Source organism: Dasypus novemcinctus, chromosome 20 (genome assembly GCF_030445035.2).
Source record: "Dasypus novemcinctus isolate mDasNov1 chromosome 20, mDasNov1.1.hap2, whole genome shotgun sequence".
Classification (NCBI taxonomy): domain Eukaryota; kingdom Metazoa; phylum Chordata; class Mammalia; order Cingulata; family Dasypodidae; genus Dasypus; species Dasypus novemcinctus.
Genome location: NC_080692.1, coordinates 24506372 through 24526672, shown reverse-complemented (window position 1 = coordinate 24526672; position 20301 = coordinate 24506372). Strand labels below are relative to the sequence as shown.

Genomic DNA, 20301 nt, shown 5'->3' with positions numbered 1-20301 from the left:
CTTCTGTGTCTGCTTGTATTCTCATTAGTCGGCTCCAGGAACTGATCCTGGGACCTTCCGGAGTGGAAGAGAGGCAATCATTCTTTTGTGCTACCTCAGCTCCCTCCTTTTCATCCTTTTGACAAAGTCCTTTGAGGTGCAAAAGTGTTTAATTTTGAGGAGGTCCCATTTATCCAGTTCTCTTGTGCTTTGGGTGTAAGAGCCAAGAAACCACCACCTACCACAAGATCTTGAAGATGTTTCCCTATGTTTTCTTCAAGTAGTTTTACGGTCCTGGCTTTTTTTTTTTTTTTAATTAGTCAAGTAAAAGGGTTTATTGAGAAATGAGAGTACACACTCGAGATTCTGAATGCGGGTGTACTCCTGGGTGAGAGACAGCCTGGCTTTTATTAAAATATTTGGGCCTTTGCTCCATTTTGAGTTGATTCTTGTATAAGGAGTGAGATAGGGGTCTTCTTTCATTCTTTTGCATATGGATATCCAATTTTCCCAGCACCACTTGTTGAAAAGACTGTTCTTTCCCAATTGAGTGGACTTTGCAGCCTTATTAAAAATCAATTGGCCATAGATGTGAGGGTCTATTCCCAAACTTTCGATTCTATTCCTTTGGCCAATATATCTATCCTTGTACCAATACCATGCTGTTTTTTGAAAAAAAAAATTTTTTTTTTTTAAAAGATTTATTTATTTATTTAATTCCTCCCCCTCCCCTGGTTGTCTGTTCTTGGTGTCCACCTGCTGCGTCTTGTTTCTTTGTCCGCTTCTGTTGTGGTCAGCGGCACGGGAAGTGTGGGCGGCGCCATTCCTGGGCAGGCTGCACTTTCTTTTCACGCTGGGCGGCTTTCCTCACGGGCGCACTCCTTGTGCGTGGGGCTCCCCCACGCGGGGGACACCCTTGTGTGGCACGGCACTCCTTGCGCGCATCAGCACTGCGCATGGCCAGCTCCACACGGGTCAAGGAGGCCCGGGGTGTGAACCGCGGACCTCCCATATGGTAGACGGACGCCCTAACCACTGGGCCAAAGTCCGTTTCCCTTGAAAAAATTTTTATTTCTCTCCCCGCCCGCCCCCTGCCCAGTTGTCTGCTCTCTGTGTCCATTTGCTGTGTGTTCTTCTGTGTTCACTTGTATTCTTGTCAGTGGCACTGGGAATCTGTGTCTCTTTTTGTTGCATCATCTTGCTGTGTCAGCTCTCTGTGTGTATGGCGCCACTCCTGGACCAGCTGCACTTTTTTTGCGTGGGGCGGTTCTCCTTACAGGACACACTCCTCACATATGGGGCTCCCCTACGTGGGGGACACCCCTGTGTGGCACAGCACTCCTTGCACGCATCGGCACTGAGCATAGGCCAGCTCACCACATGGGTCAGGAGGCCCTGGGTTTGAACCCTGGACCTCCCATGTGGTATGTGGATGCTCTATCAGTTGAGCCACATCTGTTTCCTTCAGATTGTGTCTTTAAAATGGATTCATCCATATATTTGGATTAAATTAAATTTATATATCAAAAACATTTTGCTCAGAATTCTAAAGTATAAGCCATAACTTATCAAACACTATACAATAATGCTACCATTTAGATTTATATGTTTCATCTGAAAAACTTATCTTACAAACAGGGGTTTTGCCCTGTTTCTCCAGAATAAATGTCTCTATGTCTAAAACTTTAAAGATAATCAAAACAGACAATGCTATGCATTTTCCTTCATTGGGCTTTGATAAGAACAGAGCCATCTGCTGTTGGAGCACTATCTTCCTTCTCAGTTACAGTCTCTACAGTCCCAGAAGCAGACACAATAGCCATTGTTTTATTTATTGAAGCTCTCTTCTGTTTTTCAGCAATAGCTGCACAAACAGTAACAATCTCATCACTGTCAAAGTCATAGTCAGGAATTGACTTTGGTGAGAAATCTGTTACTTCTGCTGATGATTCACTCTTTTTAATCCAGCTACTTTCTGCTGCTCTTGGAGTGTTCTTGCCCAATAAAGGTCTTCTTTCCATATTTCCAGGTTCACTGGATAAATGTGAAGAACTACTTGAAAACTTTGATTTACTTCATCCATTTTGTCTGTTAATTCTTTGTTGTGATATTGTTCTATTGTCTGTCTTCTTATCCTTTAGTTTACCCTTCCTAATAATCTTCATTTCTAAACTTTCCTCCAAATCTCTCATGCTTGTTTTATTCTTTCAGGCTGCAACATCCCTGTACCAATTTGACATTGTTAATGACTTTCAAAAATAGATATTGGATTTGTAAACTGGTCTGTTCCTCTGGGCATATTAGATTGTACTGGATTTGGAAGTTTCAATTTTATTTGATTGAATTATAATTAAGGCTTTGATTGGGTCATGTCAGTGGGTGGATGGGTGGGGACTCAGAGAAAATCACAAGGCAGAGGAGAGAGAGAGTTTTGATGCTTCCAGGGGGAAGTAAACACACAGAAAAGCAGATACATGAGGAAAGACAGAAGGCTCCATTAGACATGGTGGAAACTCTGGAAAGAGAAACGAGTTATTCACTGATAGTTTACAGCTGGCCTTGTGGAGAGAGCAGAGAAGCTGAGCCTGGAGAGAAACAAGCCCCAGGGAGAGAGACAAGGCTTACATTAACCAACAGCTGGGAAAGGAAGGAGCTGGGACCACAGAACCTTAGGAGTCAGAGGAAGGCTGAACTCTCGCAGAGATCAGCAGCCATCTTGCTCTAACTGTGGCAATAGACTTTGGTAAAGAAAGTAACTTACACTTTATGGCCTTGTGGTTTTAAGTTTCTGCTCCACATAAACACCCTTTATAATTGCAAGCAGATTTCTGGTACTTTGCATCAGCATCCCTTTGACTGACTAATACAACACTCTTTAATATCTCTTGCAAATCTGGTCTTTTGGTAACATATTCTGTTTTTGTCTGTGAAGACTTTGAAGTCACCCTCATTTTTGAAGGACAGCTTTGCCAAGTACAGAATTCTTGGGTGGCAGTTTTTCTCTTTCAGTACCTTAAATACATCATACCACTTTATTCTCTCCTCCATGGTTTGTGATGAGAAGTTGGTACTTAATCTTATTGAGTTTCCCTTGTATGTAATGCTTTGTTTTTCTATTGCTGCTGTCAAATCCTCTCTTTATCTCTGATATTTGTCATTCTGAATAGTAGGTGTCTTGGAGTAGATCTATTCGGATTTCTTCTTTTTTGGGTGCATTGTCCTTCTTGGATATTGATATTTATGTCCTTCATAAGGGTTGGGAAGTTTTTAGTCATTATTTCCTCAAATATTCTTTCTGTCCCTTTCCCATTCTCTTCTCCTTCTGGGACACCAATAATGCAAATGTTTGTGTGTTTCGTATTGTCATTCAATTCCCTAAGACTCTCTTCCATTTTTCCATTCTCTTCTCTTTCTGTTCTCCCATCTTTCCAGTTCAGATGTTCTGTCTTTGAGCACAAATGCTAGAATATTATATTATTACTGCTAACCACAGTCCATAGATCACTCCAGCTGTATTTTTCCCATGCTTCTCCACATTTCCAACATCCTGCAGTAGTGATGTACATTTGCTCTAGCTCACAAAGGACACTCTTGCATCTGTACCATCAACCACAATTCTCATCCACCTTTTGGTTTACTGGGCTATTCAGTTCCTAAATTATTATCTAGCATTCTGTCAACCGGCATTTCCATACCTAGACTAACATTTTCAGCCACATCCCCATTTATAAACTAGCTGTTACTCACTATATGTTACCATGCACTCTATACATTTCCACACTTTTACAGTAAAGCTAATTAAAACTTCTACATACATTAAACATCAGTAGTCCATTTCAGTCCTCCTCTTATCTCCTCTAAGAATCCACCACCTACCACCAGGTCTTGAAGATATTTTCCTACAATTTCTTCTAGAAGTTTTATGGTTCTTGCTTTTATTTTTAAGTTTTTGATCCATTTTGAGTTAATTTTTGGATAAGGTGTGAGATATGGTTCCTCTTTCCTTCTTTTGGCTATGGATATCCAATTCTTTCAGTACCATTTGTTGAATGGACTGTTCTGCCCGAGCTGTGTGGATTTGACAGGTTAGTCGAAAATCACTTGCCCATACATGTGAGGGTCTGTTTCTGAACAATAAATTTGGTTCCATTGGTCTATGTGTCTGTCTTTATGCCAGTACCATGCTGTTTTTACCACTATAGCTAGGTAATATGATTTCACATCTGAAGATGAGGGAGTGCTTTTCCTTTTTATGATGTTTCTGGCTATTCAGAACCCCTTACCCTTCTAAATAAATTTGATGACCATGTTTTCAATATATATATATTTTTAACGATAGTGGAATTTTTATCGGGATTGCATTGAATCTGTATATCAATTTTAGTAGAATAGACTTTTTTTTTTAGATTTATTTATCTCCCCCCTACCCCCCCACCCCAGGTTGTGTGCTCTCTGTGTCTATTTGCTGCATCTTCTTTGTCCGCTTCTGCTGTCAGCGGCATGGGAATCTGTGTCTCTTTTGGTTGCGTCATCTTGTTGTGTCAGCTCTCCGTGTGGGCAGCACCATTCTTGGGCAGGCTGCACTTTCTTTCGCGCTGGGCAGCTCTTCTTATGGGGTGCACTCCTTATGCGTGGGGCTCCCCTACGCGGGGGACACTCCTGCATGGCCTGGCACTCCCTGCATGCATTAGCACTGCGCATGGGCCAGCTCCACACGGGTCAAGGAGGCCCAGGGTTTGAACCGCGGACCTCCCATGTGGTAGACGGATGCCCTAACGACTGGGCCAAGTCCGCCGCCCAGAATTGACATCTTAATGATATTTAGTCTTCCAGTCCATAGCATGGAATGTTCTTCCAGTTATTTAGGCCTTTTTTGATTTCTTTTAACATTGAGTTGCAGTTTTCTGAATACAAGTGCTTTAAATCATTGGTTAAGTTTATTCCTATTTGAGTTTTATCTGTCATATTTTATTTTTTACCATTCTTTTGACACTTTCAGTTACTTTTATTGATAAAATCTTCATTTCTAGACTCTTTTGCAGGCCTCTCTCTCCTATCTTTTCTTTTCAGGCTCTAGCACACCCTTTAGTATTTTCTAAAAATCTGGTCTCTTGCTTAGAAATTCTCTCAGTTTCTGTTTATCTGTGAATATATCTAATCTTGCTCTTATTTCTGAAAGACAGTCTTGTTGGATATAAGATTCTTGGCTGGAAGTTTTTCTCTTGTAGTATCTTAAATATATCAGACCACTGTCTTCTTGCCTCCATGGTTTCTGGTGAGAAATCAGCACTTAATCTTATTGGGTATCCCTTATATGTTATACATTGCATTTCTATTGCTGTTCTCAGAATTCTCTCTTTGTTTTTGGCATTTGACTTTCTGATGAGTATGTGTCTCAGAGTTGGTCTATTCAGATTTTTTTTTTGATGGGAGAACATTGTGCTTCTTGGACATGGATATCTATGCTCTTCAATAGGGTTGGGAAATTTTCTACCATTATTTCTTCAAATATTCCTTCTGCCCCTTTTCCCTTCTCTTCTCCTTCTGGGACACCCATGACCCATATGTTTGCATGCCTTTTGCTGTCATTTAGTTCCCTGGGACCTTGTTCAAAATTTTCCATTCTTTTCTTCATCTGTTCTTTTGTATGTTCACTTTCAGAGGCCATTTCTTCAAGCTCACCAAACCTTTCTTCTGCCTCCTCAAATCTGCTATTACATGACTCCAATGTTTTTAAATTTTCATTTATTGCACCTTTCATTCCCATAAGATCTATTTTTCTGTGCATGTTTTCAAACTCTTCTTTGTGCTCATCCAGTGTCCTCTCAATATCCTTAATCTCTTTAGCCATCTCATTGAATTTATTAAGGAGATTTATTTGAACATCTATGATTAGCTGTCTCAACTCCTTTATGTCATCTGGAGGCTTATTTTGTTCCTTTAAGTGGGCCATAGCTTCCTGTTTCTTGGTATGAATTGTAATTTATTGTTGGTGTCTTGGCATCTGGATTACTAGAGTATTTATTCTGGATGCAGTTTTTCTCTTTAGTTTAGGGCTTCCTGCCCTTTCTCTCTTGCTGGTTGTGCAGTAGGAGCCAAACATGTAGGTGGTGATGTAAGCTATGGAGGCTCACGCTGACCTCATTGAACCATGGACCAATGAAGCTTTCCCACCTTTCTCCTTTGCCAGGGGTAGGGACAGAGTCACAGTTGTGTGGAATAATCCAAGTCATGCAGGCCTAGACTGTAGTTGCCCAGAGAGACTAATGAAGCTTCACGCCCCTTTCTCCCCTGCCTGGCACAGGGATAGAGCTGCAGGTGTGGGCAGCAATCTATGCAGTGTGGGTCCAAGATGACTGTAGTTGCCCAGTAGACTTCTGATTTTCAGTCTGTGCCAGTCAAAGTTACTGGCAGTTACCAGGATAGGGTGGTGTGGGGCTTGCAAGCCTCCTCCCTGCCAGAGGTGGGGCTGAAGCCTAGGCTCAGGCTGCAGGCTGATCTGGGTGAAAGAAATCGGTTCCTACCATCAGTGCGATTTTTGGTCATGGCGTCTCCTCAGGCTGGGGACGGAGTCAAAATGGCAGCCACCGGCCTCTTTCCAACATGGGCTGATTCACACTGCAGCTGTTCCCAGGGTTATATCTTAGCCAGCCAACTCTACCAGTCAGTAGCCAAAATTGGCAGCCAACTATCTCCTCCTTCCATTTTGGGGAAATGGAGCTTCCAATTCCAGTCACAGAATAGCTCCTGGGAGAGAGGTGCTCAATCTCTTGCGCCACTTCAGCTCCCTGATCTGCTGTATCTCTTACTGTTGAGGGAAATTGACTTACCTATTTGTTGCTTCCTGTTATTGTACAAAATGTTCTAAGTTGCTTCCTGTTATTGTAAATTACCTTATTGTAGATGTTGCAAGTTGCTTCCTGTAGCCCACAGCTGCTGTTAAGCTTTCAAATAAATACAATGGGGAAACTAGGGCTGAGGCTCTCAGTTTCAAAAGCTGTGAAGTCTCGTGGTCCCATCTTTGTTTCCTCTCTTGCTTCTTTCTTTCTGCCCTTTTATTTCTTCAGTTCTGCGTCACCTTCCCTTTGTGCACACCGATTGCTGAGCTGGTCTCATCATCTTATTGTTTCTCCTCTGTGTCTCTTTTTGTTGCATCATCTTGCTTTGCCAGCACTCCTGTGTAGCCAGCAGTCCTGTGCAGGCCAGCACGCCATGCAGGCCAGCTTGCCTTCACCAGGAGGCCCTGGAAATTGAATCCTGGACCTCTCATATTGTAGATAGGAAGCAATCCCTTGAGCCACATCTGTTTCCCTCAAATATTCTTTTTGCCCCTTTCCCCTTCTCTTCTCTTTCTGGAACACCCATGACACATGTTGTGCATTTTGTGCTATTTTCAAATTCCTGAGTCACTGCTCCATTTCTTCTATTCTTTTCTCTATTTATTTTTCTGACTGTATCATTTCAATTGTCCTGTCTTCTAGTTTGCTGATTCTTTCTTCTGGCTGTTCAGATTTGTTATTGTATGCCCCTAGTGTATTTTTAATCTCTATTATTGTGCCAAGAGCTCCCTCTGAAAGGTTGGCTCAAGGAATTTATTTCAGTTATTGTGGTTTTCAACTGAAAACTGTGGTTTTCAATCTGGTATTCTTTTGTTCTTTCTCTATGTTTTCCTTTATCTCTTTAGGCATATTGGGGATAATTTTTTTAGTCTTTGTCCAGTATGTCCAAAGTCTGGTCCCCTTTGTTGATTGTTTCTGGCTTTATATCATGTTCCTTTGGATGGGCCATCATTTCCTGTTTCTGTTTTGTAAACTTTTATTGCATATTGTACATTTTAATATTTTAAAGTGTTAACTCTGGGATTTCGCCCCTGAGCTATCTGTTCATTGTCTGTAATAAACTAGTGATATGACAGATTTCCTTGAGTTAACAAAGAAATGAATGCAGAAAAATACTTTCCAGTCTTTGCAAACTGGTTCTGCTCTGGTTTGGGGTCTCTTTTAGTGGCATGGGAATCTGTGTTTCTTTTTGTTGTGTCATCTTGCTGCGTCAGCTCTCCGTGTGTGCGGAGCCATTCTTGGGCAGGCTGTACTTTCTTTTGCGCTGGGCTGCTCTCCTTACGGGGCGCACTCCTTGTGTGAGCAGCTCCCCTACACGGGGGACACCCCTACATGGCAGGGCACTCCTTGCATGCACCAGCACTGTGCATGGGCCAGTTCCACACGGGTCAAGGAGGCCCGGGGTTTGAACCGCGGACCTCCCATGTGGTAGATGGACGCCCTATCCACTGGGCCAAGTCCGCTTCCCTGGGGTCTCCTTTAGAAGTCCACCCTCCTATCAAGATTAGGTGGAGGTGAATGTGAAGTACAGGGTTCTGTGCAAGTCTGCTCTGTCTCATCTGAGCCTGAGTCTTCTCCTGGGCTTGAGCCTTCTTGTGGCCTTAGGAATCCCCTATTTACAGGAATTTAGGAATACAGGAATTTGAATCCCCCCCCCCCCACTTCCTATAAATTCTCCCTCTACTCTCCTCTTCCTTGCTACTTTATCCTGTGACTTAAAGCAAGTGATCCTCTGCCCTAGACCACTTTGCCTTAATTGTTTTTTTACACTGCCCTGGCTGTCAGCAAGCTGCTTCTGCTTACAGAATAAGTGCTGGGGGGTGAACCAGAGAAAACTTTCCAGGTTCAGTCCTTAGGCTGCCACCCAACAGTACCAGTATACAGGTACCCCAGTATATATAGGAATTACTCTGCTCCCTTTGAGGTTGCCACCCAATAGATTGGTACGAGCATACAGGTACTCCAGTATGCACATGGGAACTACTCTGCTCCCTTTGGAACAGTGTCAGGAACCCACACGGGTATGCAGGCTGGCTCTGCACTGTGCCAGGGAGGAGTATGAGTGAGGGACAGGCAAGGGTTCCATGAGCTTTGCCTATTGTTTTTAAAGCAGCTTTTTCTTGATTCAGCACTCACCCAATTACTGCAACCCTTTAACTCTTTTCTGGAGTTCTGAGGAAGGCAGTGCTGACAGTTTTTGCTAGTTGTCCAAAAATTCTGTGAGGGAACTGCACCCTGGAACATCTTGTGTCACTGTCTGGTTTGACCGTAGCCTGTACTTTCTACTTAATTAATTGTAAAATTGGCCCTTCTTCTATTTCTTTTATAATCAGTCTCACACAGGAATACTGGGCATTTATCCAGAGAAATGGAAATTTATGTTCACACAAAACCTGTACATGGATGTTCATAGCAGTTTTATTCATAATAGCCCCAAACTGGAATCAGCTCAAATGTCCTGTAGTAGGTAAATGGTTAAACAAATTGAGTTATAGCCAAACCATGAAATTTTCCCCTGCAATGAAAGCAAATGAACTATTGATACATGCAACAACTTGGATGGATTTCAAGGGCATTAAGCTGAGTGATAGAAATCAGTCTTAAAAGGTTACGTTGCCAGCAACTGGGTGAGAACGCCCTGTACTTTTTTTTTCCCTTCTCCTGTGAGTCTATAATTATTGGAGTATAAAAACTTTTAAAATGCCTTATTTTTTTTTTTAATCCAATGATTTTAATTTTTCTCAGAGGGAAGATTGGTTGGGTATTTAGCATCTATACTGACAAAAACAATTCCTCCCATTGGAAAAAAATATTTTTATTTTGAAATATTTTCAAACTTACAGGAAAGAAAAATAATATGAGCCCCATACAGAGAACTCTAACTTACCCCTATCCCTCCAGACACCCAAACCCACCAATTTAACATTTTGCCACATTTGCCATATCATTCTATCTATCCAAAATCTATCTATCCAATCTATCTGTCTTTCTCTCTATTTATCAGTCCATTTTCTGAATACCTGAGGGCAGGTTGTATACATTATGTTCTTTGAACACTTAATACTTCCATGTACATTTCCTAAAAACATGGATATTCACTTATTGTAGCAGTTTGATATAGTTATGAATTCCAAAAATAGATATTGGATTATGTTTGTAATCTGGTCTGTACCTGGGCATGATTGAGTTATGATTAGGGCTTTGATTGGGACACATCCTTAGGGTGTTGAGGCCCCACCCCCTTGGTGGGTAGGGATGGCAAAGAACAGAGGTGGAGCTTTTTGATGCTGAAGACTTTTTTTTTTAAAGATTTATTTTTAATTTATTTCTCTCCCTCCCCCCCCCCCATTGTCTGCTCACTTGTGTCCATTCGTTGTGTGTTCTTCTGTGTTCGCTTGTGTTCTTGGAGCACTGGGAAACTGTGTCTCTTTTTTGTTGCATCATCTTGCTGCATCAGCTCTCTATGTGTGCGGCGCCACTCCTGGGCAGGCTGTACTTTTTTTGCACAGGGTGGCTCTCCTGGCAGGGTGCACTCCTTGTGCATGGGGCTCCCCTACATGGGGGATGCCCCTGTGTGGCATGGCACTCCTTGTGTGTGGCAGCACTGCACATGGGCCAGCTCACCACATGGGCCAGGAGGCTTAGGGTTTGAACCCTGGACCTCCTATATGGTAGGTGGATGCTCTATCAGTTGAGCCACATCTGCTTTCCAGATGCTGGAAGATTTTGATGTTGGAGTTTTGATTTGGAGCCCTGGGAAATAAGCACACGGAGGAAAGAGAAGCAAGCCCCAGGAAGAGAGGACCTGAGCCAGAAGAAGAACACAGAGGAATAGAGATGGCTCCTTATACAAGGCAGAAACCCCAGGGAAAGAGACAGAGCTGTTCACCTGATAGTCTACAGGTGACCTTGTGGAGAGAGGCAAAGCCTAGAGAGTCTCATAGTCTAAAGCTGACCTTGTGGAGAAAATAGGCACAGAGCCCAGAGGAACCCAGGAAGCCTGAACCCTTGCAGACATTGGCAGCCATCTTGCTCTAACACGTGAAAATAGACTTTGATGAGGGAAGTTAACTAATGCTTTATGGCCTGGTATCTATAAGCTCCTACCCCAAATAAATATCCTTTATAAAAAACAACCAATTTCTGGTATTTTGCATCAGTACCCCTTTGGCTGACTAATACACTTATGTATCCACCTTAAGTGCAATTATCAAGTTCAAGAAATTTGACATTGATACAAAGCTTACATTCCATATTCCAATTTTTCCTTATGTCACAATAATGTACTTTTAAGCCTTCTCTCCTCCATTTTTAGAGCCTACCTAGTATCATGTATTGCATTTAATTAGTATCTCTAGTTTATTTATTTTTAAATTGTGGGAACATATATACAACATAAACTTTCCCATCTCAGTCACCCCCAAGCAATTCAGTAGGATTAATCACGTTCATTATGTTGTGGTACCCCCTCACCACTTTTCATTACTAAAGCTTTCCCATCTCCCCAAACAGAAACCCTATATCCCTACTACATTGAATCTCCATTGCCCCTACCTCTTGCCCTAGGCAACCTGTACTCTAATTTCCGTCTCTAGGAGCTTGCATATTCTCTGATATTTTTTTTGTAGATACCGTGGGACTTAAATTTAACATCCTAAATCTGTAACAATCTCATTTGCTTTGATAATAGGTGACACATTATGCTTCCACACTCCCATGCCCCTACCTTTTATGTAGTTCTTGTCACAAATTACATGTTTATACATTATGAGTCTCAAACCACCGATTTATCATTACATTTTATACATTTACCTTTTAAATCCTGCAGGAAGTAAAAAATGGAGTTACAAACCAAAAATCAATACTACTAGCATTTATATTTACCCCAATCATTACCCTTACCAGAGTCTTTATGTAGCTTCAATCTATTGTCTGATGTCCTTTCCTGTAGGACTCTAGTATCTCTTGTGGGGCTGGTCTAATGGTGAACTTCCTCAGTTTTTTTTTTCCCTCCTCTTTTTGGTCAAAAGTAGTAACGTACTATGCTTCAAAAAATGAACTAATGTGGGGAGTGGATATGGCTCAAGTGGTTGAGCTTCTGCTTCCCACAAGGGAGGTCCTGGGTTCGGTTTCAGGGGCCTCCTGAAAAAAGCAAGAGTGAACAACAAGCAAGACAAACAAACTAAAAACAACTGAGGGGAGCGAATGTGGTTCAGTGGTTGAGCTCGGGCTTCCTACATATGAGGTCCTGGGTTCAGTCCCCAGCCCTGGTACCTCAAAAAACAAACAAAAACAAACAAACAAACAAAAAAAAGGTGAGTTTTATAATTGACGGCCAGAGATAATGGTCTGAAGAGGGACAGTGAGAAAAGGGAAGGAATTCTTGAAATCCCAAGAAGGGAAAATCCACTCGGTAAACTACGGGAGGTGGGGATAAAGGGGAACGAGGAAGAAATCTAGGATGACTTTCAGATTTCTGGTCTGGGCAACTGATTCAATGTGGTAACCTACCCTGAGAAGGACAGGAGGAGCAGAATTTGGAGGGCGGGAGCTTCCATTTAAGATATACTGTGTGAGGGGCTGGCTGCCTTCCAGTTAGCTTTGGTTGGACCGGGCGCCTGCAGCTCCACCTAGATGGGTTCTACTTTGTGAGAGTTGTTTGGAAGACGCGGGGAAACGGGGAGCAGCGTCGGTCAGGCCTGGGCGCTCGGACGGTGGCGACTAACGAGCCGCCGCCTCTCCCGGGACCCCACAGTCCAGGCGGCGACGAGTGGGGAGCCTTCCCACGGCTGCGGGCGGAGGCGTCGAGGGGCTGACGCTCCCGCGCCAGGGGCGGCGGCAGAAATGCTCAGCGACTGCTTGCGCCCTAAGGCCTGACCGCCCGCTGCAGCCGCCCTGGCGCGGCGCGGGCCCGCACTTGCCCGGCCGCGTCGCCTGACGCGGCAGGTGGGACCACTGGGCAGGGCTCCACCCGCGGGCCCGAGTCGGGAGGAGAGGAGAGCTCTGATTGGCCAGCTTGCCGGGGCGGGGCGGGCGAGGCATCTGCCGAGTCTCGCGCCTGGACCCTGCGCCTGTCCTGAGCGTGGATTGGGCCGTGGTGTTTACGTCATCAGGAGGCGTGGCCGTCCCTTATAAAGCCTGGGATGGGCGGCTGCAGCTGCGTTTGAGTTCCGCGGCGCCTAGACCACAGTTTGCGTGCTGAGCGGAGCTCGGGAGTTTCGTCTACGCAACGTCCCCCTGCGCCAGGAATCTCGCCGCAGCCTCCGGAGAGAAGGACCCCCATCCTCTCTGTCAGAGAAATGTGAGTTGACACTGATGTTGGGGCTCAGCACCTCCTCGCTAGGTCCCCCTCCAGCGCCGGCTGTCGGACGGGAAATGGCGCATTGCAGTAGCTGCAAAGCGGGGAACCACCGGCTCGGGCTTCCCCCAAGCGGGGCCACCCCCGGGGAGGGGGCAGCTCCCCATTCCTGCACCAGCCGCAGCCAGCACCCCATGGGCGTGGTAGGGGCGGGGGTCCTTTATTGTTTGCATTCTCTCCTCTCGCCTGTGGGGCGCCTCATTCCACGTCTGGGCAGAGTGGAGCCCCCGAGAGGGCTATGGGGGACATCGGTGTGGGACTCGAATCCTGTTCTTTTTGTCTGTCTGAATCTATACTTAGGGCCTCAGAAAGACAGTGCTTGGTGCACTTGCCAGTTGGTAACTTGGGTTGCCGTGCCATCTCTGGATTGGGTATGTCTTTCAACCCCAAAGTGTGATGTGCGCCCCTCTGATGGCAGTGAGTGAAGCCCCGGAAACTTGTCAATTCTCTGGCACCAGGTGGGCAGGTGGGAAAGACTCAAGGGGCTGCAGCGGCATGTGATTCCACGCAGCCATTCATCATCACGAGCCCCTCCCCCCCTCGTCCCCCGCCCAGAAGGAGGTTTCCTGCCTTGGAGTTCTAGCCATGTATTTGGAAGAGAAATTGGGAGAGCTGAGCATTTCCTCTTCCCCCAAACACACTCCGTTTAGTCTCTGACCATCTTCGATATTCATCTCTATGTCAGGATCCTGAAGGATGGCTTCCCTGGCAGTATCACAATATATTTAATAGAGATCTTTCTTATTACTGCCTGTGCCTGAAGCCCTGGCCTGGTCCTAGATATATTGTGCTCCTTCACTTAGTGACTCCCGTCCCCCCTCTCCCCGCACCCCCACAAAAGGCGGGGGAGTTGTATCTGTGCTGCGGAAGGGTTAGGACTGTCCCTGAGTATTTTACAAGTGTTTCCAACTTCCAACAAGTAGTTAGTGAAATGGAATGCTTTAATAGCCATTTCACTTTTTCTCTTTATTTCTCATTTGATTACAGTGGTTTTAGCTATATATGACATCCTAAGCATTTTGGCCAAGCCTGAGGATTCCAGTTTTCCTTTTGGGGAGGGGGATCCTTCTCAGCTGACTGGTTCCCAAAAACATCCATGTGGAATGAACAGAAGAAGATGGAGAAGGCGTGGTGGCCATCAGGGAGTCACGAGGACTACTCTGACGTTAATTTTGTCATCAATGCCACCATCCTGGACTGCTTCCAAGACCAAACACGGACTGCGTCGTATTTCTCTTTCCTCTGCCTCCCTTGTGCTTTAGAGGGGAATGCAAAAGTAATTCTTTAAATAAGAACGGGTCAGGTATAACCTGTTAGAATAGCCCCTCTGAGAGGTATTCTCCCTAGTTTTTGACTGAAAGAAAGAAATTCACTTAGGGAGGTGGAGCTTCTAGGTATTAGTTCAGTTGTGATTGATTAAGAAATTTCCTTTTGGTGACTTCCTGATGGTTTCATCTCCAGTGCAGGTACTCTCAGGCTGCTCTTGCTGAGGCTCTGCTTTGTCTGAGGAGTTCTCGCCCTTCCTATTCTCCAGCAACTCTGAGAGATGTCTCTCCTGCCTGTGCATTCTTCCTTTGTAGGGAAAAGCTCATCCTTGAAGTTAGACTCCTGGGAATTCTTGAGGAGGTGAATTTAGCCTCCACATGTTGGGACATGGAGAGGAGCGTATCTTGAAGACCCCACACAGGTTATTTCCAACTGGCATGGGCTCCTGTATTCTTTGAGGGTGCTAAAAGACAGAACAGTTGCCGTGTATGGAGGAGTGTAGACCAAGACTCCCCGTTGGGGCAGAAGGAACTAGAGGAGTCTTCTGAGATGCCGTGCCAAATCTGGAAAAGGACGGGACAGACTGCCTATGCTGCAATTATTGAGGGCTGTTTCCAACATTTTTGCTTCCTGCTTATGCTCTTGGAACAGTTTCCATAACGAATGCAATTGCCTTGGGCCCCGGGTTCTAACTGAAAGCCCCATCTTCTCTGCCAGAAACAACGTAAGCAAGCAGTCCTGACTCCCTCTGCAGACATAGCCTTTGGTGATTCTCCAGGTTGTCTTTATCCAGTAGCCCCAATATACTACTCATTGTGTGAAACAGCCAATAACTGGATCCCCTCAGCAGAGTCTATCAGCTTGCCTTTTCATTTTATAGCCAGGCTTGTCCTTAGGGTTTAGTCTTTTTTTCTACAAGTTTTTCTTAACCTGGGTTTTCTAGTTTGACTTCAAGGGAAAAGCATCTGACAGCTAGGAAAATGCCATTTAAGCCAAGGCCAGCACATTTTCCCCTGTAGTCACTGAGCCAGAAGACAGAATTGAGTTGGGGTCTAACATCAGAACATAGGCCCAAATAAGATCTCTTCTTGCCACCCTGGATGTCCCTGAGCCCTGTATAAATATTGTTATAGGATCTTTCATCTCTTGTTTCTTGCTTCTGTGCTGCATTTCCCTGCCTGGGATTCCCCAGGAGCTAGAATCCCTTCTTATGGGGTGAAAAATGCATGTGATACCTTTCTTGTCTGGGTTATCTTTTTATTTTTAGGAGGTACCGGGGATTGAACCTGGGACCTGTACCTGGGAAGCAGGCGCTCAACCACCGAGCTACACCCGTTCTCTTGGGTTACCTTTTGTACTTTGCTTCTCTCCGCAGGTCTGCTCCAGCTCAGCCACCCTCCCCAGGGGCAGAAGGGCCTGTCCCCGGTGATGGCGCCCCCGGTGGTGGTGCCCCTGTTCCTGCTAACACAAGCAGTAACAAACGACTAGAGCATAGCCAGGCGGAAGTGGCAGAGGTAGGTGATAGCTGTTTCTCTGAGAGTTTCCACATCGTAGACGTTTAGAAAACAAAGAGGACATCTGGTCTCCTCTCGTGTGCGTGCACGCTCTCTCTCTCTTTATCACAGAGGTATGACTCAGGGCTCTGAGAGGCAAAGCATCCCTTGGAGCTGCAGGGCCAGGCTTGTGATTCCCTGGCCGTTGTTTTTTCTGGGCTCTAGAGGGAGCTCAGTACCTTGTCTCTGTGCCCTCTTCAGGTGGTGAACATCATTCGTGTGAATGTGGACAAAGTCCTGGACAGGGACCAGAGGCTGTCAGAGCTGGATAACCGAGCCGATGCCTTGCAGGCGGGAGCGTCAATATTTGAGAACAACGCTGCCAAGCTAAAGAGGAAGTTTTGGTGGAAAAACTGCAAGGTAAATTTACTTGCCTTCTTCCCTCTTTCCTGGGTCTCAATTCACAGAGGGAAAGAAAACCTCTCATGTTTCTTTCCTCTAATGGCACAATATCGCTTGCTTTGCAGAACTCTTGGGAAGAAATCTTTTTTTTGGGGGGGGGAGGGGAGAGGAAATCTTTGGTCTCTTACCTGAGATGCATTACCCGGAATTGGCCACCAGGGTGGGCTAGAGTACTCAGAACCAATAACTGGGCAGATGTGAGTGTGGAAATAGTCAGCAAGCAGCTTCCCCCACTTAACTCTCCTGTAAAATTCTTCATCTGGCCCTTCCTTAGACTCATCCAACAAAATCTTCTTCTTTTTCTTCCTTTTTTTAAATACCTGCAACTTTTGGGAATGAGTTGTTGAACACATCACAATGGAAAACAAATGAATTGACTAAAGATCCAAAGCCTGCACTTCCAGTGGAGTTCCTTTCAAAGCAGGGATTCTTAACATTTTTTGTTCCATGGACCCCTTTGCCCCATCAGGTGAAAACCACGGACCCCTTACTAAGTCCACACTATACTGTGTATTATTTAATAAGTATATCACACCCACACCAATACATCCCCCCAAAAGTAATGTTTTTTGATTTTCACTTCAAGCTCACAGACCCCTTGTTAAGAACCCCGGTTTTAAAGCCTTAAGGCAACAGGAACTAAGCAGGAGGGAGCCAGCCGCAGTGCTCTGGTGTTTGAGAAACTACAGCTGTGCCCAGGGCTCATTCTCTGATGGGAGCAGAAGGGCTGGGCCCTCCCTCCCTGAGGCCTTGCAGATATCCTGCTTGATGGGTGCTTTCTTCCCCTGTCCCAAGAACGGAGGAGGTTCTGTTCCCACATCCCTAGTCCTGCTACCTCCTTTCCCAAATCCAAGGGCTCATTTTTGGTTAATGTTTCCTCAGATGATGATCATGCTGGGAGCCATCTGTGCCGTTGTCGTGGTAGTTATTGTAAGTAAGTATCGCTGAGGTTGCTGGTGGGGTGAAGAGGTGGGAAGGTCCCCGAGTCTTCCCCCAGCCCTGCCTGCTTTCCTGGGGAGTGGGGCTGCTCTGACTGAGGTACGGAGAACACTGCTGGGGGCCTGTCACCTGGATCGGGAGGGGGAAAGGGCAGGTATGCTGGCAAAGACAAGGGGCTTCCTTGACGGGCAAGCCTTCCTGCTGCAAGATGTTCTGGGCAGGTGGCTCCTGCTCTCAGGAAGTGGGGCCGTGCTGTCTGTCACTGGCGTAGGTCGGGGAGATCCTGGGAATGGGACACCTACAGCTGGAAGACCTGAATGTCTAGTAACCTGATGTAATTTGCCCTCTTGTTTTCTCCTGTCTCTTTCCCATTTCCATTGGGAACTTCCTGATTCCCGTGTCCAGTTTACTTTTTTACTTGAGAATGTGCCACCCCCTTCCTGTTCTCCATTGCCATCCAAACTCGTGTCCCTCCCCCTGTTATTCTCTCAGCAAACTTCCCCGTCTGCCTTCCTCTTGCACAGCCCAGGCTTCTCCATCACCCGTTCCTCCTTTTTGGTTGCTTTCATTTGCACCATGTCCCTCCACACTGGAAATGCTGCTCATGCCACAGTCCTAAAGTAATGACCCGAAGAGCAACAACTGCCATCTCTGCCCTACCCCCTTTCTGGTGTGCTCTCAAGTTCCCCCAAAGTCAAAGAGAGTTGGAGGCCAAGGAGAAGGGAAGGGTTGTAGCTGAGGTGAAGTGCCCAGAAAGCTGCCAAGCTCGGGAGAGGAGAAAGGAATCTGTGCCCATGGCATCTCTGGGAAAGGCCAGGCAACTGGCAGGGGGAGTCTGCGAGCAGTTAGAACATGGTGGCTCCCTCCGTGCCGCCCTGGTTACTGCATCTGGAGCTTTCCTTCTCTGTCAGCCCTGGATGAAGGTCCTGGGTGGGTCCAGAATCTGATCTGGTCCTGGTGCAGTCCTCTGAAAAGAAATTAAACCTGTTTCGGCTTTATTTCTTATCTGACAGTCCAAGATTTTCTATGTCTTCAGGGCTCTTACCACCTTTTACTTTGTTTTCTGTAGTCTGGGGAAAAAATACTTCTTAATTGAAAAAAAAATACAGGACTCTCATTCCCTTCCTAAAAGTAGTCCCTTAAGCTCCTAACTGGAAGGAATCTTACACACTTTCTCTGCACATTCTGTGTTATTCGTGAGGGCACCAAATAATTTCATTTAGCCAAAGTTTAGGGCTCTCAGGCAGTTTTTTTTTTTATTATTGTTTTGAGGTACTGGGGCGGGGCATTGGACCTGGGACTCTTGTGTGAGAAGCCGGCACCCAACCACTGAGCTACATCAGCTCCCCTGCATTGGTTTTTTTGTTTGTCATTTTTTTGTTTGTTTTTAGGAGGTACTGGATCGAACCTGGGACCTTGTATGTGGGAAGCAGGTGCTCAGCCTCTTGAGCTGCCTCGCTCCCCTCAGTTAATTTTAATTGTGGGCATAGATAGGTAAAAGCGAGACTGCTTATTAGTGATAGAGAAACTGTGAGTCAGGGGCTTGATTTGACAATAGGAAGTTGGAGGAAGCCACCTCTTGCCTTCTCAGGGTCCTGTTTCTTCCTTCCTGTTGATAAAGGGACGTGAGGGTGTTAGAACGGTGGATCCTTGGACTCTTGGGGATCCTTTCCTCCATGTGAGGCTGAGTGTTTAGAGAAGTCCAGTGTCCTCCCACCTCCCTCTCGGGGTGGGAGGCGTGAGTCTGTGGACAGGTGTGCTTGTGTGTCGCTGTGCTGTCATGGGGCCCTCTCCCTCAGCCCCACCCCTCTGCTCTTCCTGCCCCCTTTTTGAGGCACCTTCTTTTCCCCTCTGAGTTCTACTTTGCCTTCCTTTCTTTTTCTCCTTTGTATGGTTGTGGAGCCCGAGGATGGCAGCTGCTGAGCCTACCTTGGAGCTATTGCTTGGCTTCAGGAGAGGATGTTGAGTGGGCTAGACCCAGGTGTGAGCGGTGGAGGGCAGGCTGGGGACAGAAGGGGGAGCACCCATGGCCTTTGTTCCCTCTTTCTTCCCGGCCACAAGCAGGAAGAGGCCATGGCCACACTGGGCTGGGTCTGGATGCTCATTTTCCACATTCATATTGCATTTCATTTGTGCAAAACCATCCTTCCTCTCCCTTTGCCCGTTTCCCACATTCCCTTCGTCCGGCCCCAGGGCAGGACTGAAGAGCTGGAAGACAGCAGTCAGTGTACCCTCCCATCGGCCCCCTCGGAGGTCTCTGCTCTCCTCTGGGCTTCCCCTTGCCTAATGCAGGGGGTCACCGCTGGAGAAGAACCACCACTGTCCTCGAGGCGCCCCAAGCCTGGAGCAGACCCGCACTCTTGGCCCACCCTTCCTCACACAGCAGTTATTTCCTGGCTTTCTGTCTCTCTGAGGCTCACCAGAAGTAATTGGCTCTGTTCTTTTGGGGCTGTTAGCCTCTACTTTCTTTCTCGCCCCATCTCGTATTCTCTTTTGTGCCTTTGCTCTCCCCTCTCCCACCCCCTACGTGCATGAGCAGATATGCACCTCAAACCTGGGACTTTGTAGTCAAATGAAGCTGAGCTTCCCACATCTCCTTCTTGGGTTTGCCAGGAGCTGATGTGGAGTTTCCATTGTGTGTTGTGTCTGTCATCACCTCTTTGTCTTTTTCCCTAACCCCAGTCTCTTACCTGTACAGAGTGATGACAGTTGTACTTCCACCAAAGGCATGTAGCATATTTACCAATTTCTTGTATTCTGAACAAAGGCCAAAAATACAAACTCTTACCGCTAAACTGACTTGGTTTGTTGTTTGATTTGGGTAAGTGGGGACGGGGAGGAGGGGCATATCGTTTTCTTTCTAGGAGTCTGGTGTTGCTTTGGGCTGCAAGGGCTGGTCTGTGTGTGCTGTGTGGTCTTCGCAAGGTTGAAGGTTTGTGTTGACAGAGGAAGTGGTCTCTGCTCT

The 20301-nt window shown here is 46.0% G+C and overlaps 1 protein-coding gene across 3 annotated transcripts; it reads left to right on the top strand.

Annotated features, from left to right (window-relative positions):
• The first annotated feature begins 12912 nt into the window (after nucleotides 1–12912).
• Nucleotides 12913–20131, top strand: VAMP1 (vesicle associated membrane protein 1). 3 transcript variants are annotated; one of them, XM_004448561.5, is made up of 5 exons: nucleotides 12913–13119; nucleotides 15818–15956; nucleotides 16197–16355; nucleotides 17280–17331; nucleotides 17742–20131. In XM_004448561.5, coding segments are annotated over exons 1-5 (369 nt in total). In that variant the 5' UTR covers nucleotides 12913–13117; the 3' UTR covers nucleotides 17759–20131. The 3 variants fall into 3 exon arrangements, with proteins under 3 accessions (XP_004448618.1, XP_004448619.1, XP_058138623.1); XM_004448562.2 differs by having other exon boundaries at nucleotides 12970–13119; nucleotides 19530–20131; XM_058282640.2 differs by having other exon boundaries at nucleotides 12970–13119; nucleotides 17280–20131.
• The last annotated feature ends 170 nt before the right edge of the window (nucleotides 20132–20301 follow it).